Source organism: Callorhinus ursinus, unplaced genomic scaffold (assembly GCF_003265705.2).
Source record: "Callorhinus ursinus isolate GAN/ISIS: 27379988/994484 unplaced genomic scaffold, GSC_fseal_2.0 scaffold8, whole genome shotgun sequence".
Taxonomy (NCBI): Eukaryota; Metazoa; Chordata; class Mammalia; order Carnivora; family Otariidae; genus Callorhinus; species Callorhinus ursinus.
Genome location: NW_027397070.1, coordinates 43,150,274 through 43,175,977, shown reverse-complemented (window position 1 = coordinate 43,175,977; position 25,704 = coordinate 43,150,274). Strand labels below are relative to the sequence as shown.

General features: G+C 43.2%; 1 protein-coding gene and 1 long non-coding RNA gene across 3 annotated transcripts in view; one reads left to right on the top strand and one right to left on the bottom strand.

Annotated features, from left to right (window-relative positions):
- The window catches only part of TTC9 (tetratricopeptide repeat domain 9), a 29,939-nt gene extending 28,102 nt beyond the window's left edge, over positions 1-1,837 (bottom strand). Inside the window, exon 1 of the mRNA XM_025870469.2 lies at positions 1,207-1,837. Within this exon, the coding sequence (XP_025726254.1) occupies positions 1,207-1,615 (409 nt within the window). The 5' untranslated portion in view covers positions 1,616-1,837. The remainder of the gene's footprint in view (positions 1-1,206) is intronic.
- LOC141373276 (uncharacterized) lies at positions 799-24,581 on the top strand. Of its 2 annotated transcripts, XR_012379065.1 has the most exons (4): positions 799-931; positions 20,629-20,809; positions 21,957-22,986; positions 24,547-24,581. It is a non-coding gene; the product is annotated as an uncharacterized lncRNA (long non-coding RNA). The 2 variants fall into 2 exon arrangements; XR_012379064.1 differs by lacking the exon at positions 24,547-24,581 and having other exon boundaries at positions 21,957-23,390.
- The last annotated feature ends 1,123 nt before the right edge of the window (positions 24,582-25,704 follow it).

The following is a 25,704-nucleotide window of genomic DNA, read 5'->3' as shown; positions in this document are numbered from 1 at the left end:
AGCCTGGCACTAGACACCTCAGAGGGAACAGAGCAGAATTACTGATATATTTTTTTTCATCCCCCAACTTCCTGTGCCCAAAACACATTCACCCTCCCCAGGCCACACCCTGTCACTCTCCTGAAGCTCCTGTGCTCCAGCTGTCCAGAGCTAGTTTAGGCAACTTCAAGGGTTAGGGATTAGGAGTAATGGTCTTTTATTTGGCCAGAGGAGCTGGACCATGCCCAAATCCCACCAAACAGGGTGAGAGAGGAGTATAGAATGCCTCTCCAAATATAAGGCCATTGCGCCTGCCAACATCTCCCACCTTCCCGCAGGAAGGCCCTGGAATGACCCAAGCTCTTCCTTTTTTTAAAGAGACTTTAAATTTCCTGTGGCAAAGTTAAATTTTTAAAAATGCCTGACTTTGACCTAAATCCCCAAAGTGAACTCTGGAATGTATACCTCACCTTCTCTGAGCTCTGCTGGGGCCCCCTTTGCCCTCAGGCCCTGCAGTCAGCTGGGAGAGGACCAGTGCTACACGGAGCGAGGATGTTGCACACAGCTCAAGCCCAACCATGAACTAGCCTCCCTTTGAGATCGCTCTCTTCACCTGGCAACCAGGGGCCCCAGCAGAGCTCAGAGAGAAGAAAGTGGCATTTTGGAATCCATTTTGCTCAAGATGCTGAAGGCATCGTGACAAACTGCCCTTTGCTATCGAGGCCAAGGGAACTTGGGGCAGGAAGGACCTTACCCATCGGGATGCTGTCAGTGAGGGCGAGCTCTCGTGCCAATGATACCTGAGGAAAGGGGCCACCGGGCGTGCGGTGGGCGCGGGTGCCCACCCTGGGCGCTACTTCCCGCATTTGGACCCAGGTCCACTGGTGGGCAGTAGCAACAGCAATCGCCACCAGGCCAGCGGGGCTTCTTCTGTCTGTCCAGTTATTTTTAGGTGAGATTTACGATGGATGAGGGGGAAGGGACACAGGATGACAACGAGTTTTGGGAGGTGTAATCCTAAAAGTCACTTTTTCCAAAGCGCCCCCCTCCCGGGTCCTCCATCCCGGAGCAGCACGGTGCCAGCGGGGAAGTGGGCAGCGCGGGCGCGCCGCAGCGGTCGGCTGGGACCGGAGGGCCGGGGCCCCTTGCCGGGCGCTGGGCGGGGGGGGCGGGGGACGGGCGGGCAGGCAGGGGAGGAGGGGCCGGGCGCGGCGCGGCGCAGCTCACCTGCCAGGCTGTTGTAGCAGTCGATCTCGATGGCTTCCACTGTCTTGCTCTGCTCCTCCGAGAGGCGGCCGGGGTTTGGGGCCCCGGGCGGGGAGGCCGCGCGCGAGTCCCGCTCCTGCTCCCCGGGCACCGGCTGCAGCCCCTTCAGCTCCAACAACGCCCGGTGGTATTTGCCGATGGCTTCGCGGAATTTCTTGTCCTTGTAGCACTGCGCCCCTTGGCTCTTGAACTCGTGCGCCCGCCTGATGAACTCGGCGGGCTCGGCCGCCGCCCCAGCCTGGCCGTGAGCCGGGACCCCGCCGCCGCCGCCGCCCGGGACGCACAGTGGCGGCGGCGGCCGCTGCGCCTCGCCGGCCGCGGGCGGGCTCGGGTTCCCCTTGGCCGCGGCCGCCGAGCCCTTCCTCTCCATCCGGCCGCCGCCCGGCGCCCCGCGCGCGCCGCGATCCGCCCGCCGCCGCGGCCGCCGCGCCCTCCCGGGTTTAAAAGCGGCGGGCGCCTGCCCCGCGCTTGGCAAGCTTGGCCGCGGCCGTGACACCCCGCGGCGGTCTGGCGCCCCGCACTCCCATTCTCCTCGCCAGCTGCGGTAGGCTGCTCTCTCCTCCTCCTCCTCGGATTGCTGTCCCCTCCCTCCCTCCCTCCCCCTCTCCCGCGCCGCCCGCCCTTCTTCCTCGCCCGCCTCCCCTCCCGCAACCTGCGGGCGATGGCGACCTGGCCCTCGCGGGCGCAGGGCTAGCAGGATGGGGGACCGCGGGCCCGATTGGGGTGGCGGTATTGTCGCTGACCCGGAAGAAGCTTGGCTCGCCCGAAGGAGGGGAGGATTAATGACAAAGACGGCCCCGTTCTTTCCCATTCAACCCAACACTCGGAGACGCGCCTAGTCTGAAAGAGACGAATGGGGGAAGGGAGGGGTGTGTGTATGTGTTTAGGGAGGGGGGTCCGCCAGTGTGTGTGTGTGTGTGTGTGTGTGTGTGTGTGTTTAGGGAGGGGGGTCCGCCAGTGTGTGTGTGTGTGTGTGTGTGTGTGTGTGTGTGTGTGTGTGTTTAGGGAGGGGGGGTCCGCCAGAGTGTGTGTGTGTGTGTGTGTGTGTGTGCGCGCGTGTGTTTAGGGAGGGGGTCCTAGTCTGAAAGAGACGAATGGGGGAAGGGGTGTGTATGTGTGTGTGTGTGTTTAGAGAGGGGGATCCGCCAGTGTGAGTGTGTGTGTGTGTGTGTTTAGGGAGGGGGTCCGCCAGCGACCAGATGCATGCAGACTCACCCTCAATAGATTGCTTGAAAACTAGAAAGATGCGGCTGGGAGCAAGGGGCGTAGGCACAAGCCATAGCTTCTTGTTCTTTGCAGTCAGTCATTAATATATTTAAGATGGCAGGGCTTCTTTTTTGTGGATCCAGGTTGTCGCTGAAGTGTGTCTCGGTGTGTGGCCACCCAGGCGTCCGGAACACTGTGCACTTCAGCGTGTGGGGCGTTGTATTCTAGGAGCCGCTGACACCTCTGTGTGCCGGCAGCTGTGCAGAATGAATCACCGAGATCAGAGATGGAAAACACCTGTTACTGTGGATCATCAGTCTGGGCGTGCATGCGTTCCAGTTTCCATTTACAGGACAGTTCCGTGCCCTTTCTCCAGAGGTTCCATTCCTTCATTCACTCTTCCAGGCAGCCTGAGGGTCGGCTGTCTGCCGGTAACTGGCTGGGGCTAAGGGACAAAGATATTAGAGTGTGAGAAGCACTGCCCTAGATTTGTAAAGTCCAGAAACGTAAGGGAAGAAACCCCCAACCCTGTCCCTTCACCCAGATATACTCTTTGCGGATATTTTGATGTCATTCCCACCCTTTGTTTTGTACACAACCTTATTTGTACAATGTGCCCTTTTAGCAAGCATGAGTGGTATGGGGGTGATATATAGAGTTTCCTGCTCTTTTTACTTTACAATATATGTGGTTAAATAGTCTTTTAAAGCCTTGTTTTTAAGGGCTTCATAATATTCATTTTATGTCTGTACCATGGTGTACTTAACCATTTTTCTATGGTCCGATGGAATGATTCCAATTATTTATTACTATAAATAATGCTAAGATAATAAAAATGATAGATACCACTTATATATCATGCTTTCTTTATGCCAGGGACTGGGTTAGGTAGTTTACCTATAATAATTCATTTAATTCTCATAAGAACTCAGTGAAATAGGTACTATTAGTATCCCCATTTTGGATACCAGGTGACAGAGACTTTCCCAAGGACACACTGCTTATAGGTAGTGGAGCTGGGATTTAAATCCAAGCAATCTGGCTTCAGAATTGATGCTCTCAACTGTATTTGTACTTAAATTTTTGTCCTAATTTATTTTTCCTTACAAGAGATTATTTCGATTTTTTAAAAAATGTCTTGAAACATATTATCTATTTGCTTTTTTTTTTTTTTAAAGATTTTATTTATTTATTTGACAGAGAGAGACAGCAAGAGCAGGAACACAAGCAGGGGGAGTGGGAGAGGGAGAAGCAGGCTTCCCGCGGAGCAGGGAGCCCGATGTGGGACTCGATCCCAGGACCCTGGGATCATGACCTGAGCCGAAGGCAGACGCTTAACGACTGAGCCACCCAGGCGCCCTATTATCTATTTGCTTTTTAAGAAAGGTTGTATTAACCTGGGCTCCCACCAGCAATGTAGTAGTTTCACAACATTCTTGCCAACATTGAGGTTAAACTTTGAAAAGCATTTTCTAATTTGATGAATAAGAACTATATACTGAATGACCTGGGATATCTTTAATTACAAGTGTGAAAATTTTTTACATATATAGTTGCCATTTGTATAGTACCGAGGGCTTTTATTTGGACATGATCTTAATGTACTAAATTATACCTTATATGTTACAGTATCTTACTTTTCTAACTGCATTAACATCTTTAATCTCATTTAATCCTCACATTAGCCCCAGAGAAGGAAAATGATTCTTTACTCACACAGGGAGTTTGCAGTGTTTTCTGACAAGTGAAACATCATATTACTGTAGTGGTTGAGAGGCTTTGTACTTAAGAGGTATGCTGGGTTTCTATCTTGGCTGCTTCCTGGATGTCATTCAATTTCTGAGAACTTCAAATTCCCTTACTTATTACATGGGAATACTACTTACTTCATAAGGTTGTTGTCAAGTACGTTATAAGTACTCAGCAGATGGTAATTTAATCATTATTCATTAAATCCTGTCATTATTGGATCCCCTAAAGATATTATGGCAGACTCTTGTTAATCCATAAATATTTGTCAGCCCCTGGCCCTTTTTACTGTAAGGTATTATATCAGGTAGAGCAAAGAGAAGAAATTGGGGGTTGAGTGCTCTGAGTTTTTATCGTTAACTTCTTACTCAGGCAAATATTGGATGAAGATCCAGGCCTGGGACTTTGCTACTGTCAGAGGTAAGATATGAATTGGGTCATGACAGTCACAACTATTTAAAGGGGAGAAATACTGATGTGCCAAATTGCTTTTTGATAGCCTACAGATAGCAGTATCTCCCTCTTAGATTTTGGGTCTGAGGACAGGGCTGCAAGAGACATGTAATGCATGTGGTACTAGCCTGTGTGTGAAGCACAGCCCAACACAAAAGCTTCATAGTAGCTTGGATGAAGGAGAGCATTAGTGAGGAAAGGAGAGTATATTATGGGGGGGGTGAAGTGAGAGGAAATTTACTATGTCCATCTGTCCTCCACGGCAGAGCTATGCATGTATGTCTAGAACTGTTTTGTTTGGTTGCTTCCGGTGTGCTTCTGTCTCTAAGCCACTCATTGGTGAATGGGTGCTGGTTTCTCAGAAATGATCTCCTCCCTTCACATGGAATTAAATAGATGCCCCAAAGAATTTCTCAAACATCCTTTCATTAACTATTGACCATATGCAGAGCACTATTTTTGGAAGCAAGCAAAAATTGAAATGACAATTTGGGCATGGATTTGGGATTCAGAAACTCAGTACTTCTCAAGCTTTAATGTGCGTATGAATCCCTTGGAGATCTTATTAAAATGCCACTCCCAGGGCGCCTGGGTGGCTCAGTTGGTTAAGCGACTGCCTTCGGCTCAGGTCATGATCCTGGAGTCCCGGGATCGAGTCCCGCATCGGGCTCCCCGCTCAGTGGGGAGTCTGCTTCTCCCTCTGACCCTCTTCCCTCTCGTGCTTGCTATCTCTCATTCTCTCTCTCTCTCTCTCTCAAATAAATAAATAAAATCTTTTAAAAAAAAAAATGCCACTCCCAGGTTCCCTTCATCTAGGGTGGGGCCCAAGATTGTGCATTTCTAACAAGCTGCTAGGTGATGCTCATACTGCTGGTCCAGGGCCCACATTTTGAGGAGCAAATATTTAGAGAAAAGGGCAGTTTCATCTCTCCCCTTCTCTCCTGACCTTTGCCTTCTGCCAGAGAGGACTTGTTCATTAGATCGGTTGGATTCCAGGAAATTAATTGGGCCACATTTAACAAGGGCAGGGTTAGGAACCTCCATGCAGCTTTTTCTTATACTTCATGCAGCAGGAATAGATACGCTGAGCCAAGGCCTCCTCTTGGGATCTGGCCATCTTGTTTTCTCTTCTTCAAATGCATAGCTGAGCATACTTTTTATTGCTTCCATTTCTGGTCCAATGTGGCAGGACAGAGGGTGAGAAGATTTCGGTGTGTAGTGGGGAAGGAGAGGCTCGGGGAGGCCTTTCTGTCAGCTGCTTGCTCTGACCTTGTTTTCACAAGAGAGCTCTGCCCTAAGACGCTGAGCATTTATTCAAGTGAAAATAAAGTAGTATTTTGATTTCTCATCTGTTGATGGCTCTTGAATGTATTGCATGCTTGTGAACCTCACAGAAGAGAATGATGACTGACCAACAGTAGCTTTCTAGCACTTGTGGTCCTTTGGCTCAATGTCATCAAAACCTCTCCTTTCATTCCTCACAGGCAAGCTCTGGGCACAGGCCAGTGAATCCTATGGATGACCTTACCACTAATGGAAGAACTCATTACTGCCGAGATACTAGGGAGGTTTTTTTTAGGAGAAGATGTATATGGAATTATTTTGATGGCAAGAACTTGGTGTGGTACACAGCAGAAGGCACAGTGCTCCTGCTGGCTTTACGGGTCTCAGACTCTCTATCTGTCCTGGGTTCTGACCTTGTTTCTGTTTCTCTGAGCTGGTGCCTTTCTCACTGCCTACTGGTCTTAAAAGACTAAAGCCCCTTTTCTTTCCCAACTCACTTGGGAGCTTGCATACCTCCTAAACAGATGGCATGGGCTGCTTTCCTCTTCCTTCAGCTCAGTTTCCTAAGCATATGTGAAAGACAGATATTTGAATCTCTTTTATACTAATCTAAGCTGTTCAGGGTTTGGTCACACGCCAACCAAACCAAAGCTATTTTGGGGATGTTTTTCTAATTGCATTCAACTTCACAATTTACCTGAGAAAATGACAGCATTTCCATTACCAGTTTTTAATCCATATTCAGTCTTCAATCATCCCTCCATGGAAAAGTGGGAGATGTTTAACCACTTCATGCCCAGATGTAGCATTTGCTGTAGGAGGCTCATGTGAGCTTCAGATTTTCATTCTTCCCACATCTGTCCACTCACCCCCAACCCAACAACAAATCTCTCTATAATTCCAGAGCCCAGTTCAGTGTAGCCTGATTTAGAAAAATAAGGCCTCTCTGCCTATCCCTACCCTTTCCTACTGCTCAATCCACTCTGCACCCCACAACCTTTTCATCTCCAGTATCAACTATGGCACTCTGTGTGAGCCATGATGTCAGCTGTTTGGATCTGCTAGCATCCCTTCCTTAAGGGATCCTTCTTTCCCCTCTTCCATGTGGTCCTGGTGGAGCTGTCAATCATGGTGTCTGAGGTGCGGTCCCCTCTTCCCCCACTTGCTACCACCTATTCCAGACTTGGCCAATCATATTATTTCATCTCCCTGTCCTACAGTGATTGGTTCAGGGAGAGGCACATAACCCAAATAGAGCCAATCAGAGATTCCCGTGAGATTTACAGAGTCATTGGGAGAGAAATGTTCTTTAAGATGGGAGGCTTTGAGGTAGAGGCTATCAATGGTCATTTCACTCACCACCTGGAGGAGTATCTGAGAAATGAATTTGAACAGAGGCAAAGAGGATATGAGGAAACACAGAGCTCTGGTGGTGTCAATTAAGTTCTTAGATCCAGTAGTTTTTAATGCCAGGTACACCCTGTACTCCCTAGTACGTGAATCAATGAATTCCCTTTTGTACTTGAGCTAGTTTGAGTTGAGTTGTCATTTACAATTGGAAAACTATTGATTCATCTATTCCTTGTCAGGTATTTACCTCTCCCCGCCCCCCCCAATCTATTGCCATCCCACTTTGGCTGCTCTTACACGTGGCTGGTAAATGTAACCATGCCCCCCTGCCTAGAACCATTCATTTTTAAAATTCTTTTATACTCATTAAAATAGTTTAATTATTCATTTATTCTTAACTTTGTATTATGGAAAATTTTAAACATGGAGAAAGAACAGTATAACAAATCTTCAAGAACCCATCACCCAGCCAGCATAAACAATTACCAGCAACCAATATTTATTGCCATATGTTGGGTTTTCCATATGTGCCAATCTCTCTTACACCTTTATGCGTTTGGACTTGAGTTTCCTGTGTGTTTCATCTCTCTGTATTTCTCATTTGCGTGCTCTTAAAACGTTAGGTCTTTCAGCCAGAGTCACTAGATTTGCTTCAAGATTTAGCACAAGGTGTCACCTCTCCTGGGAAGCCTTACTGACCTCCAAAAACAAGTTCAGTGTTCCTTATGGTTTGTTCTGGCAGTTCCTTTTCCATGCTTTTGGATGTATATGTGATATACATAGCAACTATTCATTCAACAAACATCTACTGAAAAATTTCACCATTTCAGGCATTAGAGATCTACCAATGAACAGAACAGGCAAAAATTCTCATCTTTGTGGAGTGGAGGGAGTCTGACAATAAACACCATAAATAAATAAGTTATATAGGATGTTAGAATGTGATAAGGGCAACCAAAAAGGGGGACATTTAAGGGGGATTATGTGTGTGTGTATGTGTCTTCAAATTTTAAATAAGAAAAATCAGACGGGCCACACTTAACTACATTGCATAATGCTTATCTGCTTGCTTTTTGTCCCTGCAACTAGACTTTGGCCACTTGAAAGCAGGGATGGTATCTTAATTTTTTTGTAGCCCCAACACCTAGTATAGTAGTAAGCATTTTAGTAAGTAATAGTTGTGGAATAAATGGAATAAGCAGCAGAATACAAGACAAGAAAGACTGTTGGTGTCAAGGAAGATTTTTAAAAAGATAGTACATATACAAGGGGAAAAAAAAATCCAGCAGTACTCACTATAAAAAGCGTATAAAAATTAAATTTTCCTTCTACCCTGGACTCATTCCTCCAAAATTCTTCCCAATGGGCATTCACTGTTACTTGTTTCTCATGCATCACTCCAGAGTTTGTCTATCTACCTACCTACCTACCTATATTAATTATAAGTGTTATAAGTCTCCTCACCTCTGTGTATATTATTTAATTTTACCATAACTCTATTAGGTTATTATGATGCTCACTTTACAGGAAAAGAAACCTGAGATTTTCAAAGGTTAGGTAATTTGCCCAAGGTCACAAGGCCTGCAAGCACAGAGCAGGCCAGCTGGACTCCAAAAGCCATGCCTTTGGCATTTTTGAATTTCTGTTAGGGATGAAACAAAGAGGATTTACACAGACCAGGGGACTGTCTTAGATAATTTTCAAGATTCTTTAAGAATCTGAAAATGCTCTAATGCTGTGCTACCCCACCATCTATTCTCTGCCCTTTTCTGTCTGGCTTTGTGTCCCCGGGGGACTGACCCCTGCACAAAGTGGGCTCCTTTGTCCTCTTTCTGCTGCTCAGCTTTGCCCAAAGGAAGGCACCCACATGATGAGCCTGGAGGATGGGGGTAGAGAGAGATTTAATACATTTCTTTTCCATTCCCTCCTTGCTTTGGCACCATGGTTCTGGGGGTGGCTATGTCCTCTCATTATGATAGTTACGACTGGTCGCCCCCTACTCCTGGGGTCCACCTGGCAGTGGACTCTCCTAACGCAATTTCTGCCTTTTGCCCAAATATCTTCCATAGCTTGCTAATCTCTGGAACCTTCAACATTCTTTCTTGGTTCCTATAACCATGCCCACACTTTTGTAAATAATCTCCATGTTAAAAGTTTCTTCAGATGCATCATTAGAATTAGCTTTTGTTTCCTGTCATGACCTTATTGTAAATGCTATTTTAAGATGTTATGCCTTTCAGGAGACTCTCAAAGACCATCTACTACAAGACCCAGTGAAATTTATCTCTACTGGTAAAATTTCAGGTTAGTAGGATAGGCTATTTGGAGGTAATCTGGACATTTTTAAAAAAGATTTATTTATTTGACAGACAGAGAGAGCACAAGCAGGGGGATCAGCAGAGGGAGATGGAGAAGCAGACTCCGTGGAGCAGGGAGCCTGATGCGGGATTCGATCCCAGGATCCCGGGATCATGACCTGAGCCAGAGGCAGACACTTAACCAGCTGAGCCACCCAGGTCCCCCTAATTTGGACCTTTTTACTCTCAAAATCTACCTACTTGGCAGCAGGCTGAGTATGTGCCTTTTGGGGGCATTGTTCCATTTCTCATAGTTTTACATATATGTCAGCAGGCATTTAACATTTTAACAGCTTTTTCTGAAACACACACACACACACACACACACACGTGCATGTGCATTTCCCTTACAGAACTGCTGGAGAGATATATTGGTTATGTACAGCTGCATAACAAATTATCCCAAAACTCAGCAGCTTAAAATATCATTTATTATTTTTAAGCAATCCCACAGTTTCTGTGACAGCATCTTAGTTGGGGACCTCTGACTCAAGGTGTTTCAGGAAGTTGCAGTCAAGCTGTTGGCTGGCACTGAAGTTCTTATCTGAAGGCTGTACTCGAGGCGCTTCCAGTTCCAAGCTTACTCATATCCATGCTGGCAGGCTCCATTCTTTGCTGTCTGTTGGCTGGACATCTTTGTTCCTTATCAGGTAGGATAGGGATTCTTGAGTGTCCTCATGATACGGTACCTGGCTTCCCCCAGAGTGAGAGATCTAAGAGATCCATAGTCTTTTATTTTTAAAATATCTTATTTATTTATTTGACAGAGGGAGAGAGAGAACAAGTAGGGGGAGTGGCAGGCAGAGGGAGAAACAGGCTCCCCGCTGAACAAGGAGCCCGATGTGGAGCTCAATCCCAGGACTCTGGGATCATGACCTGAGCCAAAGGCAGATGCTTAACTGACTGAGTCACCCAGGTATCCCTAGGAGATCCAGTCTTTTTTTTTTTTTTAATTTTTTAATTTTTTAAGATTTTTATTTATTTATTTGAGAGAGAGAGAATGAGAGATAGAGAGCATGAGAGGGAAGAGGGTCAGAGGGAGAAGCAGACTCCCTGCCGAGCAGGGAGCCCAATGTGGGATTCGATCCCGGGACTCCAGGATCATGACCTGAGCCGAAGGCAGTCGCTTAACCAACTGAGCCACCCAGGCGCCCTCCATAGTCTTTTTCTAATCTCAAGAGTGACAAACCATCATGTCTGCCATATTCTGTTTGTCACACGGACTAACCCTGGTTCAAAGTGGCAGGGACTACACAGGGATGTAAATGTTAAAGGAACATTTTGGAGGCTGGCTACCTCAAGAGAGAAATAGGTGTTATGTTTTTTTATTGTACTAGCTACCTGGTAGAACCTGAGGGTATTTATATAAGGTTAAAAAAATGAGTTAAGCTAACTACTGATCACAATATGTATAAAAGCATGCCTTTTTATTATAAAGGTCAGATGAAATTCAGGGCATTGAAAGGAATTTCAAATTCAAAGCTCTTTAGATTTTTGTGTTTTTTTCCTGTAAATTTAATTTCCTAATTGTAAAATTGAAAAATATTATCAATGCATGTTTAAGGTATTACAGTATCACTGGTTCCTAAGATATGACTTTAAAGCTACTCTGCTAATAGGAAGTTTCCATAAAATTATTCTGTCAATTGCTATCTAATGGTTCATTGGTTCTTAGTCTTCTGAGGGGAGAAGCTGTGGACTGCTTTGACAAGTGTTGCCAGTGACAGAATTAGTGGAAGGGGTCAGGTGGCAGTGTCCAGTGTCTTGCGGTGGTAGCATGCTGCCCACGTTGTGCATTTATTTCATGGCATGAGTTGGGGGCATTGTTCTTGCCTGTATATCGCTGAATCTAGCCCTGGTGATTCTGTAACCTACCCCACACCAGGTTTTTGGGCAGCATTTCACTTATTTCTATTGGCAAATCTTTGGGAATATTATGTAATGGATTGTGAATGTGCTATGCCAGGAAAAGTGGGACACAATTTAGTTTGAGGTGAATTCATTGATATAGTCACACTCATTGGTTATTTTGGACTTAGTGAGTTTTTTTTTTAAATTGTGGTAAAATACACAAAACATAAAATTTACCATCTTAACTATTTTTATGTATATATTCCAGTGACATTAAATACACGCACATTGTTATACAACCAGCACCACCATCCATCTCCCAAACTCTTTTCATCTTGCAAAACTGAAACTCTGTTCCCAATAAACTCTAACTCTCCCCTCACCCCCAGTAGCCTTTTTTTTTTTTTTTCTATTGTGGTAAAACACACACATACACACACACACAAAATAGGCCTTCTTAATTATTTTAAAGTCTATGTTCAGGGCACCTGAACATAGGCTCAGTCAGTTAAACGTCTGCCTTTGGCTCAGGTCATGATCCCAGGGTCCTGGGATGGAGTCCCACATTGGACTCCCTGCTCCACGGAGTCTGCTTTTCCCTCTCCCTCTGCTGCTCCCCCATCTTGTACACACTCTCTCACACAAAAATATATAAATAAAATCTTTAAAAAAATAAAGTCTATGTTCAGTTGTGTTAAGTATATTCACATTGCTGTGAGACAGATCTCCAGAACTTGCTTATCTCGAAAATCTGAAACTCTATACCCATTAAAAAAACTCACCTCCCCCTCCTCCCAGCCCCTGGTAACCACCTTTCCACTTTTAGTTTTATGAGTTTGACTAGCTATCTCACAGAATATTTTCTTTGTGGCCACGGCAATTACATCAAATATCTTAAAGTTACATCATTCTATTTTAAACTGATAAATAACTAAGATTGCATATAAAAACTCTACTCCTTTACAACACCACCCTTCCACTTTATTTTGTCACAACTTCCATTTTTAAATATTGTATACTGTTCACATAAATTTATAGTTACTTTTAAATGTTTTTGTCATTTAAATTCTGTGAACAAAATTACAGTAGTACGGGTTTCTATATTTGTCCATATATTTACCTTTACCAGAGAATCTTATATTTCTATATGTCTTTGTGTTGCAGTCTACTCTCCTTTGATTTCAACTCAAAGACTCTTTTTAATAATTCTTGTAGAGCAGGTCTAGTAATAAATAAATCCCCTCAACTTTTGTTTATCAGAGAAAGTTTTAATTTCTCCTTAATTTTTGAAGGACAGTTTTTCTGAATACAGTATTCTTGGCTGACAGTTATTTCTTTTTTTCTTTCAGCATTCTGAATATATTATGCCACTCCGTTCTGGCCTGTAAAGTGTCTGCAGAGAAATCCATTGATAATCTTAAGGAAACTCCCTTTTATGTTACAAATTACTTTTCTGTTGCTGCTTTCAAGATTCTGTCTTTGTCTTTGACTTTAAACAGTTTGACTATAATGGGTCTCAGGGGGTTCTCTTTGGATTTATCATAGTCCACTTTTAAAATATTTTATTTAATTAATTAATTTATTTAGAACAGGTGTGCACACAAGTTGGGGAGCAGGCACAGAGAGAGAGAGGGAGAGAGAAAATCTCAAGGAGGCTCCATGCTCAGTGTGGAGCCCAATGCAGAGCTCGATCTCATGACCCTGAGATCATGACCTGAGCCAAAATCAAGAGTCAGACACTTGGCCACGTGGGTGGCTTAGATGGGTAAGCGTCAGCCTTTGGCTCAGATCATGATCCCAGGGTCCTGGGATCAAGTCCCACATTGGGCTCCCTGCTCCTTGGGGAGCCTGCTTCTCCCTCTGCTTCTCTCTCTCTCTGTCTCTCATGAATAAATAAATAAAATCTTAAAAAAAAAAAAAGAGAGACACTTAACTGACTGAACCACGCAGGTGCCCCTCATAGTTGGATTCTTTAAACTACTTGAATCTGTGTGTCCTTTTCTTTCCTCATATTTGGGAAGTTTGGGCCATTATTTCTTCAAGTAAGATCTCAACCCTTTTCTCTGTCTCTTCTTCTGGATTCCCTAATATGTATATTAGTTTTCTTGATAGTGTCCCATAAGTGCCTTATGTTTTCTTTGCTTTTCTTCATTCTTTTTTTCTTTTTACTCCTCTGACTCAGTGACTTCAAATGACTTGTCTTCAAGCTCACTGATTCTTTCTTCTGCTTTATGAAGTCAGCTGTTTAACTCCCTTAATGATTTTTTTCAGTACTATTACTGTATTTTTAAGCTCCATCTTTTTTGTTTGGTTATTTTTTAATACTTTATATCTCTTTGTTGATATTCTTATTTTATTCATTTTCCTGATTTCATTTAGTTGTCTGTGTTCTCTTTTAACTCATTGAGCATCTTCATGACAGTTATTTTAAATTCTTTGTCAGACAGCTCATAGATCTGTTTTTTGTTTGTGTCTCTGTGTAGGAGTCAGTTTCTGGTGTTTTATTTTTGTTCCCTCTTTGTTCCATGTTTCTTGTTTGCCTTATAATCTTTTGCTGGGATTTGGGTATTTTAAAAAAAACAACCACCTCTCCCAGCAGTATTATAGGTCTTTGCCTACTAGCTTTGTGCAGGGGAAGACCTTCACCAATCAGCTCAACTGCAAGTTCTAGGACATCTCAAACCTTTTCTGATCTATTGCTCCCCCTGGTGTCTACCTGTGGTTCTGCAGTTCTGACATGCTGCTCCCCTCTGTTTCAGTGGCTTCCAAACTGGTACCAGTTTCTTAAACCATCCAAGTCAGGAAAGGTAGAAACTAGTCACTCAGGCAACCCCCAGACAAATTAGAATGTTAGGCACATGGTCCACTCTTTTGTTACCATCGTGATGGTCTGAGGGATTTCCTCCCAGTTGCTCAGCACTATTCTGCATGAGGGTAGGGCAGGGATGGGTGTGCCAAATACTGCAAATTTTCCTACCCTTTTTGTTGGAACTCTTTCTTGGTTTTACAATGCCTTGAGTGCTGTAACTTCTTGACTGGTCTCTAGAGTTCTCACAGAGGTATTCTTGTCAGTATATTGTTAACAGGGTGTCTCTCTGGAGAAGAATGGCCTGTAGCTTCTTAGTACATCATCCTGCTGTTGAATTTCTCTCCACCCATGGCCTTTAATGAATCCCTTTTTACTCAAATCAGTTGAATTTGAGTACCTGACTCATACAATACTGTTCCGCTGACATCATGATGTTAGAACTAGGAACTGTCAATTTTTGGTGAATGAATAGGGTATTTCAGGCTACTTGAGAGCTTTTTTTGAGCAGAAAGCTGTTTTCATACACTTCAGATCACACCTTCGACCATCATAAATGTTTGGATGTGTGGGACCCCACTGGTTGCCTTATGATAACCGTGAAGTGTGGGCTCAAAATTATGGATCTGCTGAAGACAGCCAGAGTTTCTTTCCTTTCTCTTGTACTGAAGATCTCTTTAGATCTGTAGAATTGCATCTAAACTCCTGCAGATTCTGCTGCTGTTGCAACAATATGTCACCAGCCAAACTCATCATCCATTATTTATTTCCTTTCCTTACATTCTGCCCCAGCCTTCCCACTCACGGGCTGCAGAGGCTTTGTCAGTAAATTCAGGGCTGAAGTGAGAGCCTGGGAGGGAAGTATTTGAACACAGGGTGGGTAGGGTGGAGAAAAAGAATGAGGATGAACATACAGCTTCATTTACACTGTTTCCCAGATAATCTTATACTGGGGGTGTAAAATATCTGGCTAATCAAGACCAGAGATTCAGGGCTCTCTGAATTTCCTCAGCAAGTCAAAGTTCAGGCTCACTGTGGGGATTAAGGAAGCTTCTTAAGTCTAATATTAGTAGAGAAACATGTGAAAGCACATATCACACCATATAGGGGAGTTTATTAGAAGTTTCTCTTTTTTCTTCACCACTTTGCTTTTTCTCTCCTTCCATCTTCCTGTACTTCTGTTTCCCAGCCACTAAGTTGCACTATCGTTGATACACTTGTTCTACAGTCATCAAGTACATTTTTGTGCTGAGAAGGCAAGGTACTACATTGTTTTGAGTTGGCTATTATTGGCAAAGTACTAGCATTAACAAAGCCACCTTAGCAGGAGGCAGAAGACAGGGAAGGTCTGGAGAAGAGTTCCGAATCAAAACAGATAGACCCGAATTGGGGCGGGGGAGGGGCTGAAAGGGTAGGACAAAGGTGTTGTGGGAATGGAGGATGATCAGATAGCTAGGGTACAAGTATAAAAAAAGCATGCCAAATGTACATTTCCAAGTCTAGTGCATTAGCTTGAAGACATTGGGAGGCACCATGCTCAGGATCTATTTTTTAAAAATTTTGGTATTATAGTTGCCTGTTACTAATCCTCTCTCAGTTTAAAAAACAAAAACAAAGACTAGAGAAAGGTAAAATGTTGTCTTATTTTGTTTGTGGGTTTTTTTGTTTTGTTTTGTTCTTGTCCTGGGAAATCTGGGCTCTAGAGTTCCTCCTGAGCACTGAGAATAAAATCCAGCCAGTCTCCTGTTTCTGGATCCAAAAGAAGAATCAATAGGATATTTTGTGAAGCAGAGACCCCTGCTGGCAAAGGTGGCTTCTACTATATGATGAGGCACTAGGCTCTCCCAGGCTGCGGAGTGGGAAGCCAAGACAGCCCTATCTCTGCACCTTCAGGGTTGAAAAAGAAACTCACTCCCTCACCTTGGCCCTGGGCCGACCTGTGACTGGCTCTACCTGCTTCTTCCTTAGCTACTTCCAATGCTTAAGCTAGACAAAAACTTGTTAAACCAGATAAACTCAACACAACCATTCAAAACCATACTTTTAATGATGTAACTTACGTGAAATATAATGTGATAAGGCTCCATGGTATAGAAACAAATCACTGAATCTTTGAACAGGTGGCAGCAGGGGTTGGGTGGTGGGAGAGGGACCTAAGAGGTTACCCCAACCAAAGTGTAATGATTACGGTGAGGATTCCGAGGTCAGCCTTTTGTGTTCAAATCCTGGCTCTTTCACTTGTCACCTGTGTGCAATCAGCAGGTGATAACTTCTCTGGGCTTCAGAATCCTCATCTTAAAAGTGGAGACAGTAGTACTTTGTAAAACTGTTGTGGAGATGAAATGCCAAAATCTATGTAAAGTGTTTTCATTGAGTTTTAGGGGCATAATAAATGCTCAATACGTGCTAGTTACCTTTACAGTGATTATTGTCACCATCAAGGTTAAGATAATAGGTAGAAAATGGGAACCAGTATAGCACTGTTGCTAAAGAATGTGGGCTCTGTGACCTTGGGAAAGCTGTTTAACTTCTGTCCTCCCCAGTGCCCCCCCATGGGCTTACTGTGAAGTTTACATGCAAAACAAAACAAAACAAAAATGTTGTCTCTCCTTAGCTCAATATCTGACCAACTGAGATATAAACTGAGATACAGAGAGGTTTGTAGCCAAACTAAAAAAACCCACTTCAGTAATCTAAAAAGAAGTGGGGGATGTAGAAGAGGTTGGGGTTTCAAAAAGCTCAATAAGGTTTGAATTCAAAGTCTAATATGTTTCTTAAGCCATACAGGTCAACCTAACTTATGTTTCGACAAGAATTACCATCTTTCTAGCCTAAGCTGGGCCCTCCCTGGGAGAACGCCTAGGTCTTTGCAGGGATGAGTTAGGGTTCAAGAAGGCAGTTGGTGCAACTCTGTGTCTGTGGCAGCTCTAAAAGATGTTAGGCTTCACCCTTTCCCAAACACTTAAAAAGTTAGTTGTCATTGTTTGTGTTGTTTTCAACAAACAATGTGACCTCCATTACCAACATCTTCGAGTCCCCTCTCTGAAATGTAGCTAGGGAGTTGCCTGGAAAGAAAGGGACCTGGAGTTTTAGCAGGTAGAATCTGCTTCATGATAAACACCAGGTTGTAAGTTCCTTATTCAGCAAGGATGGCTGAGAAGCCAGGACAGAAGATTAAATCAACGTAAGCCCATGATGAGACGATAAAAAAATAGCCACTAAACCAGTTTCCTTTAATATTGTTGACACAGCCCCAATGTTCTACTAGATACTCAGTGGCTGCTGGAGTGCCTAAGTTTGCCTATGGGACTCACAGCTTTTCCTTAGTTTTCTCTGCTCTGTACACTTCACTTGTAAAATTCACCAGCACTTCAAACACAGCTAAAACAAAACCCAGCCATTCTACCCTGCTCCCCAAACTGCTCTTCCATATGTTTCCTGTCTCAGTAAATCATTTACCCAACTGCCAAGCTACGTTTCTTGAATTCTTCCTCTCCTCACCCTGGGCTCTTCACCATTTCCTATCAATTGCACCTCCTACATATAGTTCATTTCTTACTATCATTTGCTTAGCAGAGGTCATCCTCTTTTCAGGCTGAGATTGTGATTACAAATTTCTAACTCCAAATCTGACCTTGTCACCGGCTTACTTAGAATCTTCCTTTAGTATCCCACTGCTCTCGACCCCTTGATACAGTTTTCAATAACCTTGCTCCCGATTTCTGCTCTAGCCTTATCTCTCCCGATCTTCTCATATAGTCTGTGTTTCAGTCATTCAGAACATTTTTCACTTTCTTGTTCTCTCTTGCCTCTTGGCTTTGGTTCATGCTCTTCTTTCTGCCTTGCCTTTTCTTACCTCTCTTGTTTGGTTGGTGAACTCTTATTCCTCTTTCCTGTCTCCGCTTAGATATCCCTTCCTCCAGGAAGCCTTCCCCTGTTTCCCTCATGTGTTTGTACCCTCTTTTCATGCTCTCAGACAACTTTGTTTTCTCCATCATGGCTCTAATTCCAATGTAATTTAATTACCAGGTCCACACTAGATCAAAATGTTGAGACCATCTCTATCTCATTCAGTGTTAGTGCTCTGTCACCTCGTACAGTGGTTGGCACAGGACGTTACATTCTAAATATTTTTAAATGAATTATGAGTAATAGCACAAAAATATCATTTTTGAATACTGCAGCTCTCTTATGGTAAAATCAGCTATATTTGGTGATATCAATATATAACTGAAAATTGAAAGATCCTGAAGTCCTCTCTTGCTCTGCATCTTTGGTAAGTCCATCATTGGGACTTTTCATCCCATCATATGTTCAGTCCAGTGCACGTAGCCTAGAGAAAAGAGAGAGTGAGCCAAGTGCTTGATTCGGGAGTGTTGAAATGCTGACTATAGCAACAGTCAAAAGTTTCCATCCCTTATAGATTCAAGAACCTATAAAATCACTGGGCTTCTCATTGAGATATTTAGGAATGACGTTTGACACACAAGGCTTATACTGAACAACCAACAAATATTCATTGAACACCTACTATGTGCTGGACTCTGTTCTGAACATCAGACAAAAATCCTTTCAGGAGCTTTCATTCTTGAAACTTAATCCTCTGACAAACTAAACCTGCTAAGCTTTCACTACTAATCATAATGTAGCATCTGTGGGAAACACTTGGTTAAACTTGTGTGTTTGGTTGGAGTGCGGACTGGGTTTCTTCTAACCTGGAAAAAGGAAAAATATTCCTGTATCTGGGACATTTGCATAGCATAGCTAAACTGATGGAGAATATCTTTCTAGGAAATTTCCATTATTGGTCTTTTTCTCCTGTTCCTCCTATGAGTTCCGCTGAATTCGTTTCTGATAAGAATTCAGAGGTGTTTTCTTTTCCAAGAGACAGAATATAAGTAGAAAAAGGAAATGTGGCTGGAAAATGGAAGTTCAATAACCAAAGCAGCCCTGGTGGACCTGTGTAAGAAAGAATGGCAGGCAGCTGAAAAGACTTGAGATTCTTCCCCAAAGAAGACAAGAAACAAAGCTGCAGTCTGTCTTTTAAACAAACCTCATCATGGGAAGCAACGGGAAATCTCATACCGTGCAGGTGGGAGTGTAGAGCAGTAAGTCACTTTGATAACAATTTGATATTTTCTTCTAACGTTGAATTCATGTATACCCCACGACTCAGAATCCCACCTGGAGGTTTATATCCTACCGGAAGGCATGCACATACGCACCAGGACTCAGGTTCAAGAGTGTTCATAGCAGCATTATTCAAAATAGCCTCAAAATGAAAATAATCCAACCGTTTACTGACAACAGAAAGAGTAAATTGTGGCACATCAACACAACTGAACACTATTCAGGAATAAAAGTGAGCAAAATACAACTATAAGCATTTAGATCAATCTAAAGCAGTGTTGAGCAAATGAAAACTCAGGATATGAAAAGAGATATTGTATGATCTCATTCATATAACCTCCCCCCACCAGAAAAAAAAAAGCAGACCAATCAATTATGTTTAAGTATGCATCGTTAGGTGGTAAAAGTATAAAGAAAAGCAAGGAAGCCTTTATCATAAAAGTCAAGATTGTGGTTACCTTCAGTGTGGAGGGAGGAAGCTGGGATAAGAAGAGACACAGGAGTAGCCATGTTCTATCTCTTGACCCAGGTGGTGGTTAGATGGCATTCATTTTGTAATTATTGATTAAGCTTTGTAACTTGTTTATATATACACATACACACACACACATCTATAAATAAATACTTATTTACTTACTTACTTATTTATTTATTCCTCCCCTCCAACAAACAAGGTAGCCTTACATGGTTCTGGCAGTCACTCTTAGTGGTTAAGAGTGTGAGCCTTGGGGCGCCTGGGGGGCTCAGTCGGTTAAGCATCTGCCTTCGGCTCAGGTCGTGATCCCGGGGCCCTGGGATTGAGTCCCGCATCGGGCTCCCAGCTCCGCAGGGAGCCTGCCCTCTTCCTCTCTCTCACTCTCTCTCTCTGTCTCTCATGAATAAATAAAATCTTAAAAAAAAAAAGAGAAGTGTGAGCCTTGGAGTTAATCAGCTTGGGAGTCAAACGTGCCTTCACTACTCATCATCTGTGTGGCTTTGAGCACTCTGACCTTGCTAAGCCTCATCTCCTCCTCTGTAAAGTGAGAGTAACAGTAACATCCACCTTCTAGGCTTGTTATGTGAATTAAGCAAAATTATTTATATAGCACTTAGCCCACTACCTGATACTTGGTTAAGTGCTAATGATGGTAGCTATACCTAAAACACAAAAATTCAATGGCTTTTTTTTTTTTTTTTTTTGCTTATATAATTTCCCAGGCCCAGTGGATTTCTCTTCAGAGCAAGGCAAGGAATATATGTGGAAATTGAGGCAAGAAAAGGAACTCCCTGAATGTGCTCTCATCTTGAACAGTCACACCAACCACTCTAGGGAGCTTCTTGGATATGTTAAAAATGGACCTACTTGGGATATATTCACTATCAGGGGCTGAATATTAAGGTATGTCTTCAGTTAGGAGGACCCATAGCAAGTTGGGGATTTTTTTTCTAAGGAGGAACTTCAGAGTGTGTTAAAAGAGAGGCCTTAGTGAAAGCGCTAAAGAGATACGGCAATTCATTTGGTTCATAACACTTGATGGAATACAAATATACACAATGACTATGAGAAAACACTAGAAAGAGCATCATGGAAGATGGAATGATTAATAAACTCAAAGGAATGGCCCCTTTGAGAATCTTATGGGAGTTATGGACTCCTATCCTGGAAAAATGTACATAGACCATGACACACACACTTCTCCTTCAATTTTAGGGAATTCACAGTCTCTCCAAAGCCCCTCTGTAAACAGTCTGGGTTCTTCATGCCTTCTAAATATAGGGTTCTCTAGAGGGAGCGCAATAGCCGCCAGAAAGACCTAGTAGGAGTACAGCATGGAAGGCTTAGGAATAGGAGTAGCTTTTGATAAGAGCAGGGTTTCCCAAAACTATGTCTGACAGAACATGGGAAATCTTAATGAGTAGATTCTTAAATATATATATATATATATGAAAAAGCTAAACAATTTATATAGTTTTTATATTATGTGGCAATCTGACTTAAGGATATAGTGTATCATACCTGATACTACATGCCAGACAACACAACACACTGATGCATGGTATTGAAATGCACATTATCAGCAGCATTTACTAAATATCCGCATCGACAGATGTGGCTTCCTTGATGACAACTGGTTCATCTATTTTGTCAATATCAGTATAAGTTTGTGATATTAGCTAATGTTAATTGCATATTCATTATGATGCTATACAAATGCATTCTCTACGATTCTGTGACTGAAAGAACAAATTCATCTTGGCAGTCATTTTCTGTAGTCTGCCTTAGTCACAACAACCAGGATATCTCAGGAGCTGCTGCTGGTGTTTTTCTGACCCTTAGGAAACGTTGAGTGCGATGAATACCGAGATACACCACCCAGATATCCCTTCAGGAATGAAGGGCTTGTGCTCAGCTGTTGGGACAACTCTGGAGGGCTGTCTCAGTTCCAGAGCTTCTCCTGGGGCTGGTTGAGCCCATTTCCAGGACCTGCATCACAGCTCAACTTTTCCCTCAACTGACTCCTGTTTCCTTCTCCTCTTTTCCACAGGAGCTGATTCCGAGAGTATCCTCTAATAAAAGCCATGTTTGCTAACCACCTCAGAGTTTATATCCTTGAGGATTTCACCCTGCAACATGAGTTCAACAGCTAAGTGCTCAGGGAGCTTCCCGTGGTCTCAAGCAACCCAGTTCTTAGGAAACAGTTTCTAATAGGACTCCTGCAAGGCAGCCATGATGCCTGATCCCCCCCCCCCCCCCCCCGCCCCGTAGGGCATACCTCCCCCAACCCCTTTCCTCAGCCCAGCTAGTATTAGAGACTGGCCAGCAGAACTAGTTCCAGACTCCACCCATTGGTAGAGATGTGGGTTACTCCGTGGCTTGGGTAGGATCAACTAAGGAATTTCTCAGGGAAATGAGATGAGCTGTTGTGGCTGATGTTTGGGCTGGGAATACAGAGCTTGAAAATGAAATTCCTTAGTGTTTTTGGTCCAAGGCAGTTTCTCCTCCCCCTCTTTTTTTCATTATTTGCCCCTTAAGGAGCCTCTTTAGATGTTTTTTCCCCCCTAGTCACCACCCCATGATTTTTTTTTAAAGGACAAAAGTGTTTTTTAACAACTTCATTGTGATATGATTCACATACTGTACAATTAGCCATTTAAAGTATACAAATCAATGGCTTTTAGAATATTCAGAGTTGTGTAACCATCACTTCAATCAATATTAGAGCATTTTATCAACCCCAACATAAACCCTGTGCCCATTAGTTGATATCCCCAGCCCTCCACCCTCATTTCCCCCAGTCCTAGACAATCACTAATGTACTTTCTAATTCTATAGATCTGCCTTTCTGGGCACTTCATATAAAGGGAATCATAGAACATGTGGGCTCTATGAAATTTTAACAGGGCTGATACACTATATGCTTGTTTATGGACTGCATGTATATCTGTGCTTTATATCTAAAGAGAGCAAGACTTTTTTATACCCCCACCAGTTTCCATTGTCCACACTGAGAAGGCGTGAGCCGAGGTGACAGTGTCTCCACAGAATTTTCCTAACCAGCTACAGATACCAAAACTGTGAGTCATTTGTTGACAATACACGATTATCAAATTGAGGTCTTCGCGTAATTGGTCTAATTACTACCACCACCTCCAGAAACTGGCTACAAGTGAACTCTTCATGAGCCTAATAGAAGTGAATTCAGTTTTCCTGACTAAGCCCAAATACTACTTTATAAATGGAAACATCTGATCCTAAATTGTAGCAACCTGGGACTTGTCTTTTACCTCCCTCTGCCTCTGAATGGACCTACAGAAGTTTCAGGTGTCCTGCCTGCTTTTACAGCAGAGCACCTGAAGATGTCACCAGAGTGATGGGATCTGGCAGTCAAAACTCCCAGACTCCGTAAACAGTTTGGGATAACATAATGAATTTGAAAGAAAAGGATGGCAGTCTATTAAGTGTTTTAAATCCCTTTGAAATAAACGTAATCTGAGGTTTTGAAAATATTCCTATTCCTTTGAATAACACTTTGAATAAATGTTAAAATATCAGTGGGTCTCCTTTTTGTAAGATAATTGTTTTACATAGTAGCTGTTTGCTTCCTCTAAGTTAGTATGTTTTATTCCTCTTGACCATTGGAAATTTCTTCTGGGTAGAGAGTATCATGAAGAAATCAACCCTGCCTCCTGTCTACCTTGGGTTATTGTGAACTTGGCTATGAAAATTATCTCAAGCAGAGTCCTTATGTACAAGATTAATTGATCCAGACATACCAGGACTGTTGGCTCTATTCTGATTAAGTTGGGGATGGCTCTTTACAAATGACTTTTTCCAAGGACTGATAATTAGGGAAGAAAACCTGGTCAAGAGATTAGACTGATACTAGCTAGGAGTCCTGAGTTCTGTTTTCAAATGAATCAAAATAGGTGCATCCCTTTCTTCCTCTTAACCTGTGCTTTTCAATCCTGGCTGGATTGTTGGAATCAGCTGGGGAGCATTAAAAATGGTGATGCCCAGGCCCCATCCCCAGAGATTCTGATTTAATTGGTTGGGACTGTAGCCTGGCATCAGGATTTTTAACCTAATTACATGAAAATCTCTGGGGGTGGGTCTCAGCCATCAGTACTTTTTAAAGCTCTCCAGGTGATTGCAGCCTGTGCAACCAGAGCTAAGAACCACTGCATGAAGCCTAGCTTCATTTTGAGCACAAAAGTCAAAGTACACAGGGTAAGGACATAAATTATTCCTCACTGATGGATGAATCATGCACAGTGAGCAATCCTGGGTTTTATTTCCAATCTTGCTCCTAACTAGCTGCGCAAGTCCTTCCCTTTCCTGTACCCCAATTTACTTATCTGCCGAGCAAGGAAAATGGACCTCATGACATCTAAGGCTTTTTCCCATTCTGACTTTCTTAAGGTAATACTAGTGGTTTCTTCCTGTTTTAAAGCTACAAAGGGCCCTTGAAACTTTTGTAGGATTTTGTATGTCAGATAAATAAAATGAAATAATAGTGCCACTATTCTTCTTTGGCCAGTTAATTTTCACTGAACAACTCTAGAGAAAAAATATTTATCAACTAAGTACTAGGTGCCAGACACTGAACAAAATTATTATCCTTTCTTCCCTCTTAGAGCCTGTTGGAGATAACGCAGGGGGAAGAGAAAGGTGAGCAAATGAAAATATTTATAATCAGTGATAGATGTCATAAAAACAAACAAACCCAGCAGGCAGCTCATCTAGAATTAAACGGAGAGGGAGGCTGCCCTTAGATGGGTGAGCATGGGGGTCACAGTTAAGTAGTGACCTGATAGGAAGTGTTAACTCACTCAACATTCAACAAATATCTATTGAGCTCTTCCTATGGCACGACTCTTAGTGTTAGAAATAGAGCAGTGGGGGGAAAAAAAACAAAAATAAAAACAAAAAACAGAGTCTGGGCCTCAAGGAGCTTGTGTTCTGGAGTTGAAAAGGAGGCAGAGACAGTATGGAGTCTGTCTATGTGTAGGGGAGTGGCGGGGGTGGGGGGATGGGTATGCATCTCAGGTCAAGGAACTAGCTCCTGTGAAGACCCTGCAGACGGCAGCTGGGTATCTCAGCCTGCTTTTGGCTGGTGTGGCTGGAGCACATGAGGGCAGTGAGACTTAGTTGGAAAAGCAGACTGGAGCTAGATTGTGAGAGGTCTCAGAGGCCAGAAGAGGAGTTAAGAAGGTTAAGTGAATATGGTTTATGCAAAGCACCTAGCATTTTAATTGAGTCTGCTGAATGTAGGTTTAAAAATCACTGTTCTAGGTTAGTAGCTTAGCTGATGATTGAGCCCCACATACATACCTCCATTGGCTGTATTCTTGAATCTGAAAATGCAAGAACTACTGCAATGTCTGAGTATTATCTACAGGGCTGTTATGTTACCAGTTCCTTGGTGGGGGTCATGGCAGTGGTGAGTCTGCGTGCATCCCTGGGAAGGGGGAGAACGGGGCTGTAGCCTGTCTGGGTCCTTAAAGTTCAGAGATCTGTGACCCATAAACGAAGAGGCCTCATAAAAGCATTTGGGCCAACAGAGATCTACAAGAACACCAGGAATATATTTGGTCATTTATTCATTTATTAATTCCACAATGGACATTTATTGAAAGCTTACGACCACAGGAATTTCCTCAAAGAAGAGAGACAGGCAATCTGACTATGACAATGTAATGTGGAAAGTGTTGGGCCCTCGATACTGTGGGGACCTGTAAGAGAGCTACCGTTATAACCCACAGTGGTGATGGGCAGGGTCTGGGAAGAATTCC